This window comes from Vitis vinifera, chromosome 12 (assembly GCF_030704535.1).
Source record: "Vitis vinifera cultivar Pinot Noir 40024 chromosome 12, ASM3070453v1".
NCBI classification, from domain to species: Eukaryota; Viridiplantae; Streptophyta; class Magnoliopsida; order Vitales; family Vitaceae; genus Vitis; species Vitis vinifera.
In genome coordinates, this window is record NC_081816.1 from 1,371,012 (window position 1) to 1,389,493 (window position 18,482).

The following is an 18,482-nucleotide window of genomic DNA, read 5'->3' on the forward strand; positions in this document are numbered from 1 at the left end:
TACCATTTCCTTAATCTCTTCCACCTCTCCAACCAGAATTAATTCACTTTTGGCCAGATTGATCCTTAATCCGAAAGCAGCCTCAAACTAAGCCAAAATCCAGCTCAAAAAAGTTAGATTCTCTTTCCTTACTTCACAGAATATGATTGTATCATCAGCAAAGAGAAGGTGGGACACATTTAACTCCATCCTACCTCCCCCCCCCGAAGCTTACAGCCTGAAATGAACCCCCCATCCACAGCCCTTCTTAAAAGTGCACTTAGCACTTCCATTCCCAACACAAAAAGGTAAGGAGAAAGAGGGTCTCCTTGACGCAGCCCCTTGGTGCTTGAGAAGAAGCCTGCAGGAACCCCATTGACTAGAACAGAGAACTTGGCAGTTAAGATACAACTCCAGATCCACTCCATTCACCAAGGCCCAAAGCCCATCTTATGCAAAACCTTCATAAGAAAATTCCAATTTTTTTTTTTTTTGATAAATAAGCACTGAATATATTAAAAAGAGGCCAAAAAGCCACAAAGTATACAAGGAGTATACAAACCAACTAAGCCTCAACCAAAAAGAAAGCAAAAAACCCCACCAACCCTTATCTGGAGGCTAACCACTCCAAGAAGCCTATAAGGGACAGCGAATTCTCTCCACTATACAATCTAGCCCAACACCATAAATTACAGACAAAAGAATTTTTTAATTTCTGAATTGCTATCACTCCCCCCCTAAATGCTAGTCTATTTCTTTCCTTCCAAAGCGTCCAAAAAATGTACAACAGGATAGACTTTCATATCTTTTTCCTTTTTTCCCCTACAAAAGGGCCCTCCAACTCAATAAGACCTCTTTTACAGTTTCTAGAAAGACCCACTAAACACCAAACAAAGCAAAGACCATATCCCACAAGACTTTTGCCACTATACAGTGTATGAGAATGTGATTTACAAATTCCTCTTCACAACCACACAAGAAACAACAGTTCGGGAGTTGCCACCCTCTTTTCTGGAGCCTATCAAACGTAAGCACCTTCCCCCAAGTGGCTCCCAAGTAAAAAACAATATTTTAGTTGGAACTTTATCCACCCAAATTTTACTTTTCGGAAAGCTAGTGGCAACGGTATTAACCACCAAATTGTATGCTTCCTTGACTTTAAACTGCCCATTTCTTCCTCCTTTCCAATAGACTGAATCTTCCTCTAAAGTAGGTTTATATCCCCTCAAGACATAAAGCAAATTACCTACCATATCCAATTCCCAATCATTGAAATCCCTCATAAACCTTAAATCCCAACCTCCTTGACCAACATTATGATCCCACATTTCTTCTACCGTGACGTTTCTATGAGCAGCCATGCCATATAGATGAGGGAACCTTTGGGACAGCACTGTACAACCGCACCAAAGATCAGTCCAAAATCTGATTTTGGTGCCATTTCCAACAGTAAACGCCATATTTTCCCAGCACCAGCCTTTTTCCTTCAAAATCTCCTTCCAAACCCCTACTCCAAACGTCTCATTAACCTTTTTGGTCTTCCAACCAAAACACTCTTGCCCATATTTCGCCAAAAGCACTTGCTTTCACAGATTTTCCTTTTCACAAGCAAATCTTCATATCCATTTACCCAACAAAGCTTTGTTCAACGGGACTAACTTCCTTAAGCCAAGCCCCCCCTTTTCCTTCTCCGTACAAACAATCTCCTAATTAACTAAGTGCACTTTCCTCTCCAAATTTCCACCTCCCCAAAGGAAATCTCTTTGCAATTTTTCTAACCTCCGCGCAACTGACTTGGGCATGCGGAAAAGGGACATTTAATACAAAGGCATGTTAGCCATCGTGCTCTTTATGAGAATGAGTCTCCCGCCTTTGGAAATATATTGGCATTTCCAAAGCGCAAGTCTTCTCCTTACCCTCTCTTCCACCCCATCCCACACGGAAGTAGCCTTATTAGGAGCCCCCAAGGGCAGCCCCAAATACACCAAAGGCATAGAACCCACCCTGCAACCCAATTCCGCTGCCATCTCCTCCATCTCTTCCACCTCGCCAACTGGGATTATTTCACTTTTATCCAAATTGATCCTTAACCCTGACGCGGCTTCAAACCAAAACAAAATCCAACTCAAATGAGTTAAATGCTCTTTCCTAGCCTCACAGAAAACAATTGTATCATCAGCAAATAACAGATGGGATATATGCACCGATTGTCTTCTACCTCCTCGTATCCTACACCCTGATAGAAATCCCCCTTCTACAGCCCTCCTAATGAGAGCACTCAAAAGTTCCATTCCCATAACAAAGAGGTAAGGAGAAAAAGGATTTCCTTGCCGCAACCCCTTAGAACTTGGGAAAAAGCCAGCTAACACTCCATTCACCAACACCGAAAACTTGGCTGTGGAAATGCAACTCCACATCCAACCCAACCACTTTGATCCAAACCCCATTTTTTTCATGACCTTCATCAAAAACTGTCAATTTATACTGTCGTAAGCTTTCTCAATATCCAATTTACAGATGAGACCTTTCTCTTCCCTTTTCTACCAAGAATCAATCACCTCATTTGCAATTAAAGAGGCATCAAGGATCTGCCTACCCATCACAAAGGCATTCTGATCTGAAGAAACCACTTTCCCTATCACTTTCTTGAGTCTATTGGCCAACACCTTAGCCAATAGTTTGTATAGCCCCCCCAAAAGACTGATTGGCCTAAAATCCCCAAGATCCTCAGCCCTCCCTTTCTTAGGTAACAATACCAGAAACGTATTGTTGAGACTCTTGATGAAGGCACTTTGCTCATGGAACTCCTTAAACACTTCCAAGACCTCCTCTTTAACAAAAACCCAGCAGCTTTACCAAAATGTCATAGTAAATCCTTCCGGTCCTAGGGCTTTGTCCCCATTCATCTCCATCAAGGCACTATGAATTTCATCCTCAGAGAAAGGGTGCTCCAAATACTCCGCTTCTTGCTGACTAATTTGCTCTAACTGATAAGAAAATTCCAATTTATGTTGTCATAGGCTTTTTCAATGTTCAATTTACAAATCAACCCTTTCTCTTTTTGTTTTTGCCAAAAGTCAACCACCTCATTAGCTATAAGCGAGGCATCCAAAATCTGTCTGCCCTTCACAAACGCATTTTGATCCTCAGAAACCACCTTTCCTAAAACCTTCTTCAGCCTATTAGCCAGCACCTTAGCCAACAACTTGTACAATCCCCCTAAAAGGCTAATGGGCCGGAAATCCCCTAGGTCCTTAGCACCCCCTTTCTTTGGAATAAGGACCATGAAAGTAGTGTTCAAGCTCTTGGCAAAGGATCTTTGAACAAAAAACTCCTTGAACATCTCCCAAATTTCCTCCTTCACAAAATCCCAACACGCTTGCCAAAAGGCCACTGTGAACCCATCCGGGCCAGGAGCTTTGTCACCATTCAGCTCCAACAGGGCAGAATGGATTTCTTCCTCAGAGAAGGGCACTTCCAAAAAATCAGCTTCTTGGGCATTCAGACTCTAAAGATGCAGCCCCTCTATGTCAACTTTCCAGCCTGGCTCTTCTGAGAGCAAATGTTGAAAAGCATCAACAATCCCTTCCCTCACCTCCTGATCCTCATTCAACCACACCCTGTTAATCTTAATTTTGTCCAAGGAATTGTTTCTCCGATGGGCATTTGCCATCCTGTGGAAAAAACCTGTGTTCCTATCCTTTTCCTTTAACCACAACTTCCTAGATAATTGTCTCCAATGGATTTCTTCCAACAAGACCCACTTTTTATAGGTTTCTTTGGCTTCCTTTTTCAGCTCAGTTTCCCCTTCTCAAAGGCTCCTCTCGCTTTCCACCCCGTCCCAAAATTCAACTTGTTGAAGAGCTGAATTTTTATTGACTTCCAACCTGCCAAACACATCCCTATTCCAGTCTTTGATTCTTTGCCTCAACTCCTTTAGCTTAGTAGCCAGCCTAAAACTAGCATTCCCTCTCACCACAGTCCCCTGCCACCAACCCCGAATGAGGTCCTTAAAGTCATCCACTTTAAGTCACATGTTTTCAAACCTAAACGAGGAGGGACCCCTCCTCAGCCCACCACCCTCCAACAGAATGGGAAAGTGGTCTGAAGTGAGTCTAGGCAGCCTGCTTTGGACAATCCCATTGAAATGGTCCAATCAGTTATGATTCACTAGGAATCTATCCAATCTAGCCCACGACTGATTATTCTTACCCCCATTCCAAGTAAGCAGACCCCCTTGCATAGGAAGGTCAAGAAGCTCTAATTCATCAACAATTTAGGCAAACCTTCTCATCGCACCAGTTAACCTTCCCTGCCTACTCTTATCCTTTTGGGAGAGGATGACATTAAAATCACCCCCTACGCACTAGGGATCATCCCAAATGCCTCTGATCACCCTTAACTCCTTCCACAACCAGCCCATTTCCTCTCTAGAGAAAGGCTCGTACACTCCTGTGAAAATCCAAACGAACCCATCCACCACATTCCTAAATCTACAGGAAATTGAAAATTGACCCACCCCCATCTCAAGCACATTCAGTGTCCTTTTATCCCAACAAATCAAAATCCCCCCCGCAGATCCAAAAGCATCCAGGGCACCCCAATCTAGGAACCTTCCAGTGCCCAAGCTTCTCACCACCCCCTCCAACATTGCCTAAATTTTTGTCTCTTGAAGGCAAAACAAATCCACCCTCTGACTTCTAATCAAGGCTTTAACCACCTTCCTTTTGAAGCTGTCATGAACTCCACGAACATTCCAACTCAGAAGCCTTAATTTCATTGGACTTCCATGATCTGGCACCCTCTTCCTTGCAAACCCAATTTCTGTTTATTCCCCCTTTCATAGTTAATTGAACATTCCAGTCTTTTTAATTCCCTTTCGAATTTAGATCTTTCCAACAGAGTTTTGCTATGAATTCTTTCCCTTCTCTTTCTGATTTTAACCAAAAAATCCAAAATATCCTTCTCCAAACCCTCTATTGGAAACCCCAAAAACTTGTTGAACCTAGCTAAATCACTTTCCTCCCAACTAGCCTCCTCCAAGCCTCTTACTTCTTGAGGCTTAGTTCGGACTGAACTCAACTCTGCTTTTCTTTCACTATTACCGTTGTTACTTACCTCCATCAACTCCCAACGAGTGACAGTCTCACCCTGTATAAACCCCGAGGCATTGAACATGCATAACAGGATTTCTCCTTGGATTGTCTCACAAACAGCCCTAAAATAGTCGTAATACTCCCTCTCTAGAGTCCGACCGGAAAAAAAAAGAGAAAGAAGAGGAGGGGCCAGAATCCAAAATTCCTTTGGGGTCAGAGACATTCTCATACCTCAAAGCTTCCTCAAGTAAGGCATGGTCAGTCAACGATCTCACCTCTGACTAGAATTCAGCTTCAAATTGTTTTCGCAAGCCATCCTTCACCCAGAACTTAAAGGGTTCTGAAACTGGGCACCCCAAGGAGCTTGGGCCAGACAAAACTGAGGAAGGGAGCCCATCGACTTGGGCTCTGGCCTCATGCGATGATTGGAGCAGGCCTCTAACGTTCGGCCCAGACTTCCCAAACAAAGGCTGAGACTCCAACCCAAACGGCCCAACCTCCTTCGAAGAAGACAAAATTGGGTCTGGCCCCAACAGATGGAATAAAAGATTCCACTCCTGGGCCTGACTTAGAAGGCCCACCCAGCATCTGCAGACCTCTAGGAGGCTAGCCTGAAGACCTGTCAAGGCTCTGAGAAGGAACCGAAGGCTGCCCCGACCCGCTTGTCTGACCTCGCGTCCCGTCGGCAGACTGAAACAGGGCCTTGAGCCTAGAACCTTCATCCTCCTCCACCACACGCTTGCCCGCGCGTACAGAGCCCTCACCCCCAACCTCTTCTCCTACTCCGACTTCCTTCCCGCTCAAACCGGCCAGATTAAACCTTATCAACAGCCTAACCTCCCACCACAAAGTTAACGCATAACAAACCTCTTCCACCCAGATTTCCACCACGTTCGGAAGTTCCTCATCGTTTAACTTCACCAAAATCTGAGCCCACTGCAATTCTTCCATCTTCTCCGTCTGGGTGTCGACTGCCAAGAAACCCCCGCATTCCTTCCCTATTCTTCTCAGAATGGCTAGATCCCATAAAGAAATGGGTAAACCCACAATCCTCACCCAGGCCTCATGTCTCTTCACCCCTTCCACCAAACACCCCGTCTCGGGGCTCCAGCTCTCCAAGCGCAGGAGAAGCCCCCCAACCGAGATTCATCCATGGCTAAGAGCTTTCTTAGCTTCTGCCATCAACTCAAACTCCAGCAAAACCTTACCCCTTTCCAATTTTGCCAACCCTAGATTGCCCTTCAACCCCCAAAATTTTGCCATTTGGCACCCCCAGTTTTTCAAATCCTCACCTATCTCTAAACTAGGGTTCCAAAACCCAACGAGGCAATGGCCCAACTTGTTCAAATTTTTGCTCAGCTCCTCTTTTCCAACCTCCATCCTCACCATTGCCCTACCTTTGTTCCTCGACGTCTGGACCACCTCCGCAAAAGATTTTGCCAACTTGGGTTTCAACAGTGTCGCTTCAACCTGCTGGCTTTCCTTCCTTCCGGAGACAACCCCCAAACTTCGCAACGTCTCCGCCATTGTAGACCAACCATCCTTTACCCCTCTGCCTTTGGGGATAAATATTATGAAGCTTTTTTTCTTCAAATCTACAACCCCCAACCGAAGAAAACACCCCCCCTTATTCTCGTCACGCACCAGCGAATATGACCTCCCATTTTCTTTCAAACTTCTTTCCCATTTTCCGGCACACGTGCCTTCTAAGCAAAAGCACAGGCAGTCCAGAAAGAACCCTAGGCTCTCTGGTCCTAGCTTGACCCATGAAGAGATCCCTCCTTTCCTTTCCACAATAATGGCTTGCGCTTCACCTTTCTTCTCCTCTTCTTCGACCACGAACGACTTTGACTCCACTTTGAAGTTGCTCCCTTACCTTTTATTTCTCAAGCAGCTTTTCTCTAGGTGGCCCATAAGAACATCTTAGTCTATTATAACTTTTTTTAGAAGCTTTGGCAGGGTGGAGGGAATGGATTGATGTGGCAGTGTGCTCTCCTTGTTTTGATCTGGATGATATGGCTGGAAAAGAACTCTAGGATCTTTGAGGACACAAAGAGGTCTGTGTGCAAGGGATATATTTTACTTTCAATCCTATCCCCCACATTAATGACCAAAGAATTCCTTAGTCCTCCATCGACAATCAAATCTTTGAATTACAAGGTAGCATACACAGGTCAGAACAGAAAGGATTATGTCAGTTGTTGGTGGCTTAATTCTCTCACTTGATTTAATCTAACTTTGATGATTGCCCTCTAGGCCACTCAGGTCACTTATGCATGGGTGTCATCAGAGACCACAGTGGTGAGCTGATGAATCCTTTCTCCACACCATTCGGACTTGGAATTGCTATAGAAGCCAAGTTCTTATCTCATTTGGAGCGACAGCCAGTTTCCTATCATCAGGAATCATTACCAGATGGTGATCCAATCTTCTTGTGAAAGTATTCTATAGTGGCTATCTCTTAGGTTTCTCTGGTAGTTAATATGGGTAGTTTTGCAAACAAAGGTCATATATGAAAAGTGTTCAGTAAGTTGGAATTACTTTTACCTAATTGCTTCAATTGCATGTGCGAAGTTGGGGCAATTAAGGGGCCTCGAGGGAAAAGAGAAAGTCAAATTGATTCAGAAAAATTTTATTGAGTAAAGAGACTGCCTTTAGTTAATTTGATGTATAATGTAGTGAAACTCAAAACTGAACTTGAATTCTAACATCTGAAGGTAGCTTGCACCAAGCTGAAAATATTATAAAATTTAGTAAGAAATTAGAAGTGTGACCTAAATCAAATTCTATAAACTATAGCAAGCAGGTAAAAATTAATTAAATTGCTAATGAAACAAATATAAAAATAATGGTTCTGAGCAAAGGTAAATTGTTGAAATATGGAAAACATGATACCTCAAAGGATAACAGATTGAAGGCAAGTATGCAACGGCGGAGAAACACCCCAAGATTACTATTTGAATCCAAAATAATTTGATCATCTACCACAACACCAGAATCAGGTCCCGCCAGGATACCTAGTCAAAATTATATTTTATGGTTTTGAACTTTGAAGTGGACCATTTTCAGAACAAGTAATAGGTAAAAACAAGAAGAAAGACAAGAAGGAAAGAGGAGAGAAATCGAGAAGGAAAGGGAGGGGGAAAAAATAAGAAAATAATGATCTACTTGCCTCGCAAATCACTAAAGAAGTTAAACAAATCATCTGGTGACGATAGCGATGATAGCCTACAGGTTAAATGATCACTTAACCAATGATCCAGTTCACCACCAATTTCCCTCAATTGAGTAATAAGTTCATCCAGCTTTGGCTCAAAAATATCATCACAAGACTACAAGAAAAAAAAATAGATATCACACAACTTTAAAGACAGAAGTACTGTTTGCAGCATTATCAATTCATAAAAGGGAGAAGGAAAATTAAAGTAATCTTCCGAATCATTTATTGCCACAAACACAACATACACAGAATTCAACAAAGCCTTATTTCCAACAGACAAAAAAGGTCACTTACGAATATTTGCTAATCAAATCTACAGAAATCTAATCAATCTGGCTTGGCTCATATGGAATATATTTCCCTTTGGTAATCCCCCTTCCCAATGGCAACAATCATGTTTACATGCAGCAGAAGACTAACAAGTTCCAATGTTTTATAACAAAATCTAATTGATTCATTAATGATATCATTTCCTTCTTTAGTGTAATTTGTACAGTAACCATAAATTATATAAGATCCATAAAGCAAAACCATAGGGATTACTATTGATTATCAAAAGTGGTTATGAGAAAATTTGTCATCAAAAACCATATCTAGACACACATATCTGCACATCTAAATATGATTTAAAGTTGCAACATCAGTCATTAACTCGGGAGGCCTCAAGACAGATCATTTGTGGCAATCTCAAATATCAGAGCATCTCATTTATATAGATATTGTTCATTTTAAGCACTTCAATCACTAATTCAGAATGCCTCAAAACGAATCTGCAATTTCATGAATTGATATTGTCCACTTTGAGCACTTTGGTAACTAACTTGGAAAGCCCTAAGATGAATCGGTTGTAACATGTTAGATACTATAATGACTCTCACCCTCATGCATAGATATCATCCATTTTGAGACCAAAGCCAACAATATCTGCCCATGAGGGAATAGATCATTATAGATGGTATAAAAGTCAATCCTTGACCAAATATGAAAGTATTTGATGCAGCACACAATCATCATGAGTTTCTATTTTTGGTTTCCTACATCATTAGTTTCTATTTTAGATTAGTTTTTTTCCTACATCATTAGTTTCTATTTTAGATTAGTTTCTATTTCCTACATCATTAGTTTCTATTTTAGGTGAATTTCCATTTTCTACATTATTAGTTTCTATTTTGGGTTCATCATTAGTTTCCTATTTCTTTCCTAGTTTTCCTAGTTTCCATTTACCTTGGTTTCCTATTTTTAGTTTCCTATTTCAGTTATTTCTTTTATTTTTGCATTACAAACATTATTTAAAGGCTTATTGTAATTGTTAAAGAGGAGTTAAATATATTTTTTAGAATTATTCCCTAATTTTTATATCCTATTGTGATCTATTCCAATAAGCCTCTGAAAAATATATTTAACTGCTCTCTAACAATTACAATAAGCCTTTAAATAATGTTTGTAATGCAAAAATAAAGGAAATGATTGAAATAGGAAACTAGAAACAGGAAACCAAAGTAATTGGAAACTAATGATGAACCTAAAATAGAAACTAACTTAAAATAGAAACTAATGATGTAGGAAATAAAAACTAATCTAGAATATAAACTAATGATGTAAGAAACTAAAAATATAAACTAATGATGATTGTGTGTTACATCAGTATTTATCTATCCGGTCTCATAATCTTATGGGACATGACGAGGGCATTGTGCCTATATGGAAGAAATGATTGTAAAGCCTCTAATCAATTAGGAAGAGAAGTTCCTAACACTATATGCAATGGGTTGCTCTTAATTGTGTAAATGCATTTCAAAGTCATGCATGCCTTGAAACGTGTTAAGCTGCTAACGTTCCTAAAAGCTTGCATTGTTAGGATATGAGCCTACAATATGTATCATCAGGCTAACAACCTTATGTGTAGCCTCATACCCTCATATGGAGATATAAATCATAATAAGATTAACAGATAAATACATTAAGTAATAAGATAGTAGGAGAGACTTGAACTCAAGAACTATAGTTAACCATTGCTCTAATGTTATACTGAGCTATCAACTTTCTTAAAAGCGTCAAATTGTTAGTATTTGTGCCCCTAATATGTATCATGTGAACAAGCCAAAAGAGGAGAATATCTACACACAAGGAGCACATCTTAGAGATATGCACAATCTGCTACTTAAAATGTTCAAAAAAATTTTAAAAAACAATAAATTCAATTAGATGGGCACAAATAATAATAATAATAATAATTAAAAAAAATTACATCTACCACATCCTACATTACATGAATGATCATAAAGACACATGTTCAAATTAACCAATGGTAATTAAAAATTCATGATTCTACCATTTCAAGTACAACTATTAGCCAATCCCACATTGAATGATGCAAAGGCTCAAACTCATTGTTGTCAATTCTATAATGAGCATAAAAATCAAGATAGTAATTCTCATAGTAAGGATATAGTTAAAAGAGTAACCCAAAGCTTGATTTTGCCAATTGAGATTATTTGCTTGACAATCCATAACAAGAAAATATGACTTTATAAGATACAAACTCAACATTATGGTGCAACCTAGTCATTACTTGGCTTGTTCCAACCATGACTCGATAGTGTCAAAATCAGAAAAGCTAGGAATTAATTTTGAATTCATCTCATAATGGCCATCTCAAATATGTCTCAATCGAGTCATAACAAACTCGGGCAATTACATTGAACCTTGGTCTAAGTGAGTGGTAAATCCTAAAGTTCAATCCCCACACTATACGATCAACTTGCTTGCAAGCATAGACTTTTATTTTTTTAATGAAATGTTGTGCATCTAAAAAGGTCTTCAACAAATAGTTCTCCAATTTATCCATTTAGTTCAAATATAACAATATGATTCACTCTGTATTTAAGCATGAAGATCCATTTATAATCAAATATTCCAACAAAACCTAAATTTTACATTGAGCGTCAAAAGAAGTTGTGCAATACTCACTCATCATGACATGTGAATAAGACAAGGTTGTGGGTCACATTAGAAGCAAATATCACAACAAAGCCATATGTTCAATATCTAATAAGGTTTTTTTTTTAACTTTTTGATAAGGAAGATAAAAGTAAATGTATATACAAGGGCCAAACAAAAAAGTTGTGCAACCCACATTCACACAATGTATGAAAATCACATTAAAAAGAAAATACTATACAAACCCAATTCCTAGCTAACACATGCTACTCTTATTAGCCAACTTTCATATTATCTACAAAATCAACAAAGGAAGCTTTTACATTCCCCATAAATCTATTAGCCCACATCTACAAGATTCTTAGAAACAAACTTTTTAAAGCCAACTACTTCATCAAAACATAGGAGAATCTATCTAAAATATGACAATTGTTTGCTACCGATGCCATAAAATAACAAGGTATCATCTACAAATAAAAGATAGAGATAACTCCACCTCCTCTCTTCCAACTCATTGTACTTTGAAACCCAAGATGAGGCCTCACTCCACCACCCTCTGAATAGAACAACTTTTTAAAGAGTTATTGTAGTTTTTTTGGTAAGGGGTAGTGTTTTTTTTTTTTTTTTGGTGGGGGGGGGGGGGGTGAAAGCCAATATATGTGCTTCATACTCTTTTCTTGAGAAATAAGACTAAGGTATAAGACACTATTTCTTTCTCACCCAACATGGTATCAAACCATGTTTGATTTGGAGCCTTAGCCCCTAAAAAGTAAAATTAAAAATAAAAGAAAATAAAAATTGCTACAATGAAGGTTTCCTAACATCCCTTTGTTCCTATATTAAGTGACCATAGTGATCATGAATCTAAAGATTAATTGGGTGATGTGCTTACTAAAACTTTAGAGAGAAACCTTTTTTCTATTATGTGTTTTTTTTTTATAAGTAAACACAAAATATATTAACAGGAGGCAAAAGAGCCGCAAAGCATACAGGTAGTATACGAGGTGACTAAAGCCTCCCAACCAAAAAAGAACAAAACTCACCAACCCCTAAATGGAGGTTAACCACTTCAAAAAGCCTATAAGGGAGAGCGGCTCCTCTCCAATATACAATTTAGCCCAACCCCATAAATTACACACAAAAGAAGTTTTTAACTTCTGAATTGCTAACCCCCCCTCCCTCCCCCTAAAAGCTAGTATATTCCTCTCCTTCCAAATCGTCCAAAAAATGTACAGCGGGATGGACTTCCACAGTTTTTTCCCACAAAAGAGCCCTTCCAACTAAATAAAACCTCCTTTACAGATTCTGGAAAGGCCCACTGAGCACCAAACAAACCAAGAATGATATCCCACAACACTCTGACAACTGTACAATGAATTAAAATATGATTTATCGTTTCCTCTTCACAACCACACAAGAAACAACAATTAGGAAACTGTCACCCTCTTCTCTAAAGCCTATCAAGAGTGAGCATCTTCCCCCAAGCGGCTTCCCACACGAAGAAATCAATTTTGGTTGGAACTCTATCCACCCAGATATTGCTTTTCGGGAAAACGGCGACAATGGGGCTTGCCAACAAGCTATACGCTTTCTTGACTCTAAACAACCCATCTCTTCCTTCCTTCCAAAACACCGAGTCTTCCTCCAACGTAACTGTATGCTCCCTCAACACATCCAGCAAGTTGTCCACCATATCCAACTCCCAATCATTAAAGTCCCTTAGAAACCTTAAATTCCACCCACCTTTGCCAAAATTCTGGTCCCACATCTCTTCCACCATGGCATTCCAATGGGCAGCCATGGCAAAGAGATTCGGGAAACTTTGGGACAGCACATAACTCCCGCACCAAGGATCTGTCCAAAATCTTATTTTGTTGCCTTTTCCCACCTTGAACACCATATTTTCCCAACACCAATCAAATTCCTTCAAAATCTCCTTCCAAATACCCCATTTGCCTTCCTTGTCCTCCATCCAAAGTCCTCTTGCCCATACTTTGCCTCAAGCACCTTCTTCCAAAGTTCCTCCTTAGCACAAGCAAACCTCCAAATCCATTTGCCTAGCAAGGCTTTTTTCTGTTATGTGTTACAAGTTGGGTCTTAATAATATATGTCTTAGCTTGAGAGGGAGTGTTAAAAGAGTTAAAGTAGTTATTTGGTAAGAGGTAGTTTCATCTTTTCTTTTCTTTCTTTTCCTTTATTTTTACTTTTTTGGCAAAAGTCCGTACATATGCTTCGTACTCTTTTTTTGAGGAGAAAGACACTATTTTATTTCTCTCACTTAACCTAACTCAATATCTCCATCACAAGGATGAAGTCATGAAAAGAATAGGGAGAAAGTGAATTCCTTAGTCTTAAAGCCCTTGAACTCTAAAAGAAACATATGGAAGAACCATAAATCTAGACAAAGAAGTTTGCTATATATATGGATACAGACATAAAACTGAAAGCAAAAAAAATCTCAATTATACGATCATAAGCTTTCTTAATGTTCAACTTGCACAAACTCCAAGGTACCAACTTTTGGATCTCAAGTCTATACCTCATTGGCATAAGGAGTACACCGAATATTTGTCTTCTTCCCTAAAAGCGTTTTGAAACAAGGAGACCACCCTTCTAATAACTTTCTTAAGTAATGTAGCCAAAACCTTTCCAATAATTTATACAAGCTTCCTAATAGACTAATAGACCTAAAATCTTTTATATCTTATGCTCTCCCTTCTTAAGAATTAGTACTAAAAAAAGATAGTTTCTTTTTTCTTTTGATAGGCAAAACAAATATTATTAACAATGCCTAATAAAAAAAGGGCACAACAAAGTACATAGAGAGTATACAAAGGTGCCAAAAAGGCAATGAAAAAGAAAAACCTCTATTATATCAAAAAGAAAATCACTTTTTGTGTTTGGTTGTATTATGAAAAATACAAAAGAAAATCAAATATAATTAAAATTAGTTAGAAATTTATGCATTTTTAAATCATTTGATCTTTATATTGAAGAGTCAAAATAAGTTAAATGATTTTCTTTCACTTTTTCTCTCTATTTTCTTTCCTTTACATTTTCCTTAAATCATTTGAGAACAAACATAGGCTTAAAGCTCCATATCAAGACCCAGAATCTCGCTTCAGTTATTTCCCCTAGTTTTTACTTAACCCCTTGTCTGGTTGCCAAGATGACTAGCATAGAGAAACAAAATTTGACAACAATAATTACAATGTATAAAATTTTGAATCCTCCTCGACTGAAACAAACATTGTACTACCCACAGTTGCCTGGAGATTTTCCCGGTTTCCCACTCACAAATATTAAAAAAAAATCCATAATCGGTTTACTTCCTTTTCTCACATTTTCTAGAAACCAAAATCACAAAATAAAAATAAATAAATAATCGATTTTTTTCAATAATCGGAATGGAGACTCAAAAGCTCCAGTTCCCCCCTTAACCCTCTGAGTTACGGCTCAGAAAACTAGGGCAAAGCAAAGACATCAAAAACAAAACAAAAATGTAATTTTCACAACTAAGTTTATAATTTCCTCCGATTCCCAGATAACCAAAAACCTAAACTTCAAAACCCTGAATACTTTCTTTTCCCACGGTTTCTCAGAAACCAAACCCAACCATAAATCTCTAATCATTAAAATCAAACTTTTTCAGAACCAAACGAGCTAGAAGTTCACCTTGGTGAGTGCGAGCAAGAACATGCCGAGGCGGTTGTGCTGAGCGATGGAGGAGAAGGGGAAGGGGAAAGGGAGCGTGATTTGAGCTGGAGGAGCGTAGATCTGAAGAACTATGCACACTGACACTTTGTGCGGCGTTACGCTGAAATTGCCCGGCGGCTTCAACATCGCTGCCATTCCTCACCTCTGCTGCTCCGCTGCAACCTCAATGGGCTTTTCTAAGGTTTTGGATGAGAAACGGAGCAGACGCGTACCAAAAAAGAACCGCCAAATTCCCAATCTAAAATAAATCAGAACCGGAAACACGAATTATATTTGAAAAACTATAAATAATTCCCAAAATAACCATATATATATATTAAACCATTACTATCACTTCACTTTTAAGTTTTTTTATATTTATTTCTTAAATATTATTTTTCGTTAAATAATTTTATTTTAAATTATTAAAAATATAAATTTATTCAAAATTTGCTAAAATATAAAAAAATTAATAAAGTTCTAATATTTTATAAATTAAAGTTAATTTAATAAGATAACATTAATATAATTTTTAATAAATTTAATTATTTAAATAAATTAATATTAATAGCAAATAGTTGTTACCACAAATTTATAATAAAATTTTAGAAATTAAATCTCAAATAAAATATTTTATATAAATTGAGTTAAATTTTTATTTAAAATGTAAAAAAAAACATGTTTTAATAAAAAGTAGTTTTGATTAAATTTTAAAGTAAATAAATATAAATATATTAAATAAATTTTAAAAATAATTATATTTTGATAAATATTAAAATTATGCATATAAAATAATTTTAATATGTGTGTTTTTGTTTATTTTATCATTTTTTTAAGTTTTTCAAGTATTTTTATGAATTTTGAACAATTTTCATCTCACCTATATTTTTATCAAAATATTAACTAATATTTCATATATATTTAAAAATTCAAGTATCAATATATCTGTATTTATTAATATTTTTATTATTATCTTTATGACTCTTCTTCTATTCACCACATTGTCTTTAGGTGGTTTCTTAATGATCGGATCTTCCCAACTCCTTAGACACCTTAATTACATAATTGAAAAACTGAAATGATTCATCAAGGTTATTGTTCATAAAATTCCTACCACACAAGAAGTTGCTTCATCAAAGGGGTCATACCTTCATAAAAGTAGGATATTAATATCCAATTATGAAAACCATAACAAGGACCCTTAAACTTCTCCTATCAAATAATAATAATAATTATTATTATAAAATAAATAACAAACTTTTCATCCTTCATATCTCTAAAGTTTAAGATCTCTTTCTTTAGTGTGTTGGTCTTATAGGGTGGGAAGAACTTCTATAAGAACACTTACTGTAGTTCCCTCAAAGTGAATGGAAAGAGCTTCATGCATAGGATCTCCGAATAAATGATTGCTTCTTATAAAGTTTAGTGGATCTCTTCCACGGCCTTAACACGAGAACAAGGATTATCATTCTCATTCCCATTTCCCCTTTAAAATGGTTATTAATGGAGCAAACTATGACTTGATATTGACACGACTTTGATCTTGACGGAGGGCAAAGCATCATGGTATGCTTATCTCGGGAGGATTTAGATATTTCCTCCTAGTCTTGTACTCTTACAAAGGCACTCGTGACTTATTGTTACTGTTGTTAATTCCTTACTATTTTCCATAACTGACTAAGATTAATATTGAGTTGTTCTCTATAGTGTACTTGAAAAATTTATTTCCCAACAAAGTATTTTGAGGGATGACAAAACATCATGGTATGCTTATCTCGGGAGGATTTATATGCTTCCTCATAGTCTCGTACTCCTACAAAGGCACTTGTGACATATTGTTGTTGTTGTTAATTCTTTGCTATTTTTCATAGTTGACTAAAATTAATACTGAGTTGTTCTCTATAGTATACTTGAAAAATCTATTTTCCAACAAAGTATAAAATATAGAAAAAATAGTTATAAATAAAATAACTAAAACGTCAAACAAGTTTGAAAAACAACTCGATAATAAAATCTAAAACCCTAAGTTTGTTAAAAGAAAAAATACATATATATAAAATAAAACCAAAAGAATCAAAATAAAAATAAAGTATCTTATCCTAGTTACCATGGTTGTGCATCATTGAAAATAATGCCACTTTCTTAATTTATATTCCCTATGATACCAAAATATTAAACCTATTTATATAGTAACTTTGACCAATCACTAACTTCCGGTATCTCACATTCATAATATAGACTAGTAGCAGACTCTCAAGACCAAGCCCCTAGCCCAAAACCCCTTTTTTTTACATCACTTAAAGATTGGGTTCCAAGATTGACACTTAATTTAAGACATGATAGACCCCAATTGTAAGAACAACTAACCAACAACAATATACTTTGTATATATTGTAATGCCGAACATTAATCAAATATACTATTAGAATCATTCATTATATATAATTCACACTTTTAAAGAAATAATTAATTTTCTTTTAAATATTAAAATTTAATGTAATTTTTAAAAAATTTAACTTAAAATTTCAAAATTTATATTATGATGTAATCATCATCTTTTCATGGAACAACTTTAGATCGGTGTCGTAAATTTGGAAATACTTTTTGAATTAGTATAAATCTTAAATTATTTATATAACTATTATTTTTTGAAAATATTTTTTTAAATGGTAAAAAAAAAAAAAAAAACACAATTAAAAAGCATGGCTGCTGTTTATTTTGCTTCAACATCTTTGAGTTTTGGAGGTCTAGTAGGGTACCCACATCACTGCTGTCCTGTCTTCTTCTTCGGGTGCAAGGTTTGGAGTCTTTGGACTATGACAGGCATGCTCTCGTTTTTGGTGAGATTAGAGTCTTGTAGATGACGTGACAACTGCTGATTTAGTTGAAGTATGACGCAAGGATTTGCATACTCTTCCAATACACGTGGTGTGACATTTTTTTTGGATGGTTTCTGGAGAAAGGGACGGGGGTTAAAAAAATTAGTTGTATTCTTCAATTTTCTGAACACAGACTTTCTTAAGTTTTGTTTTATATACACTAAATTTTACAAAACATTATGATGCTTGTTAGTGAATGTTGATGAAAATATTTTTATAATTTAGAAAATTCATAATTCTTTAAATTTGTTTTTAAATCGAATTATTAAAAAATAAATAAATTTAAGAGGGTGTTTTAGTTAACCAAACTAAGCATACATAAGCCGAAAATAAAGAAAAATATAAGATTTATATGTTTACAGTATGCACCAACACTTAATAATTTACTAATCAAAACGAATGAAAATAGTTATAATAATAAAACTTTCAAGAATTTTTTTTTATTTACGATTGTATGCTCTAAAAAATAAAACTATAAATATAAAAATATTAAATATATAATAGAGGCAAACTCGTTGATCATCATATAAATTTTTTTTTTACGAGGGTCATTGCCCCAACCCTGCGAGTTGATCAGACAACTTGATCATCGTGAGATCAACTCTTATAAGTTTGTCAAATTGCTTGACCCTCGATATTTTGAGCTAAGTGCAATAATATTGATTTAGATTT

The 18,482-nt window shown here is 36.8% G+C and overlaps 1 protein-coding gene across 1 annotated transcript in view; it reads right to left on the reverse strand.

Annotated features, from left to right (window-relative positions):
• Positions 1-15,198, reverse strand: part of LOC100852438 (anaphase-promoting complex subunit 5) — an 89,744-nt gene extending 74,546 nt beyond the window's left edge. Inside the window, exons 1-3 of the mRNA XM_059741182.1 lie at positions 14,911-15,198; positions 8,248-8,407; positions 7,971-8,092 (exon numbers count right to left, since the gene is read on the reverse strand). Of these exons, the coding sequence (XP_059597165.1) occupies positions 7,971-8,092; positions 8,248-8,407; positions 14,911-15,087 (459 nt within the window). The 5' untranslated portion in view covers positions 15,088-15,198. The remainder of the gene's footprint in view (positions 1-7,970; positions 8,093-8,247; positions 8,408-14,910) is intronic.
• Between the last annotated feature and the right edge of the window lie 3,284 nt (positions 15,199-18,482).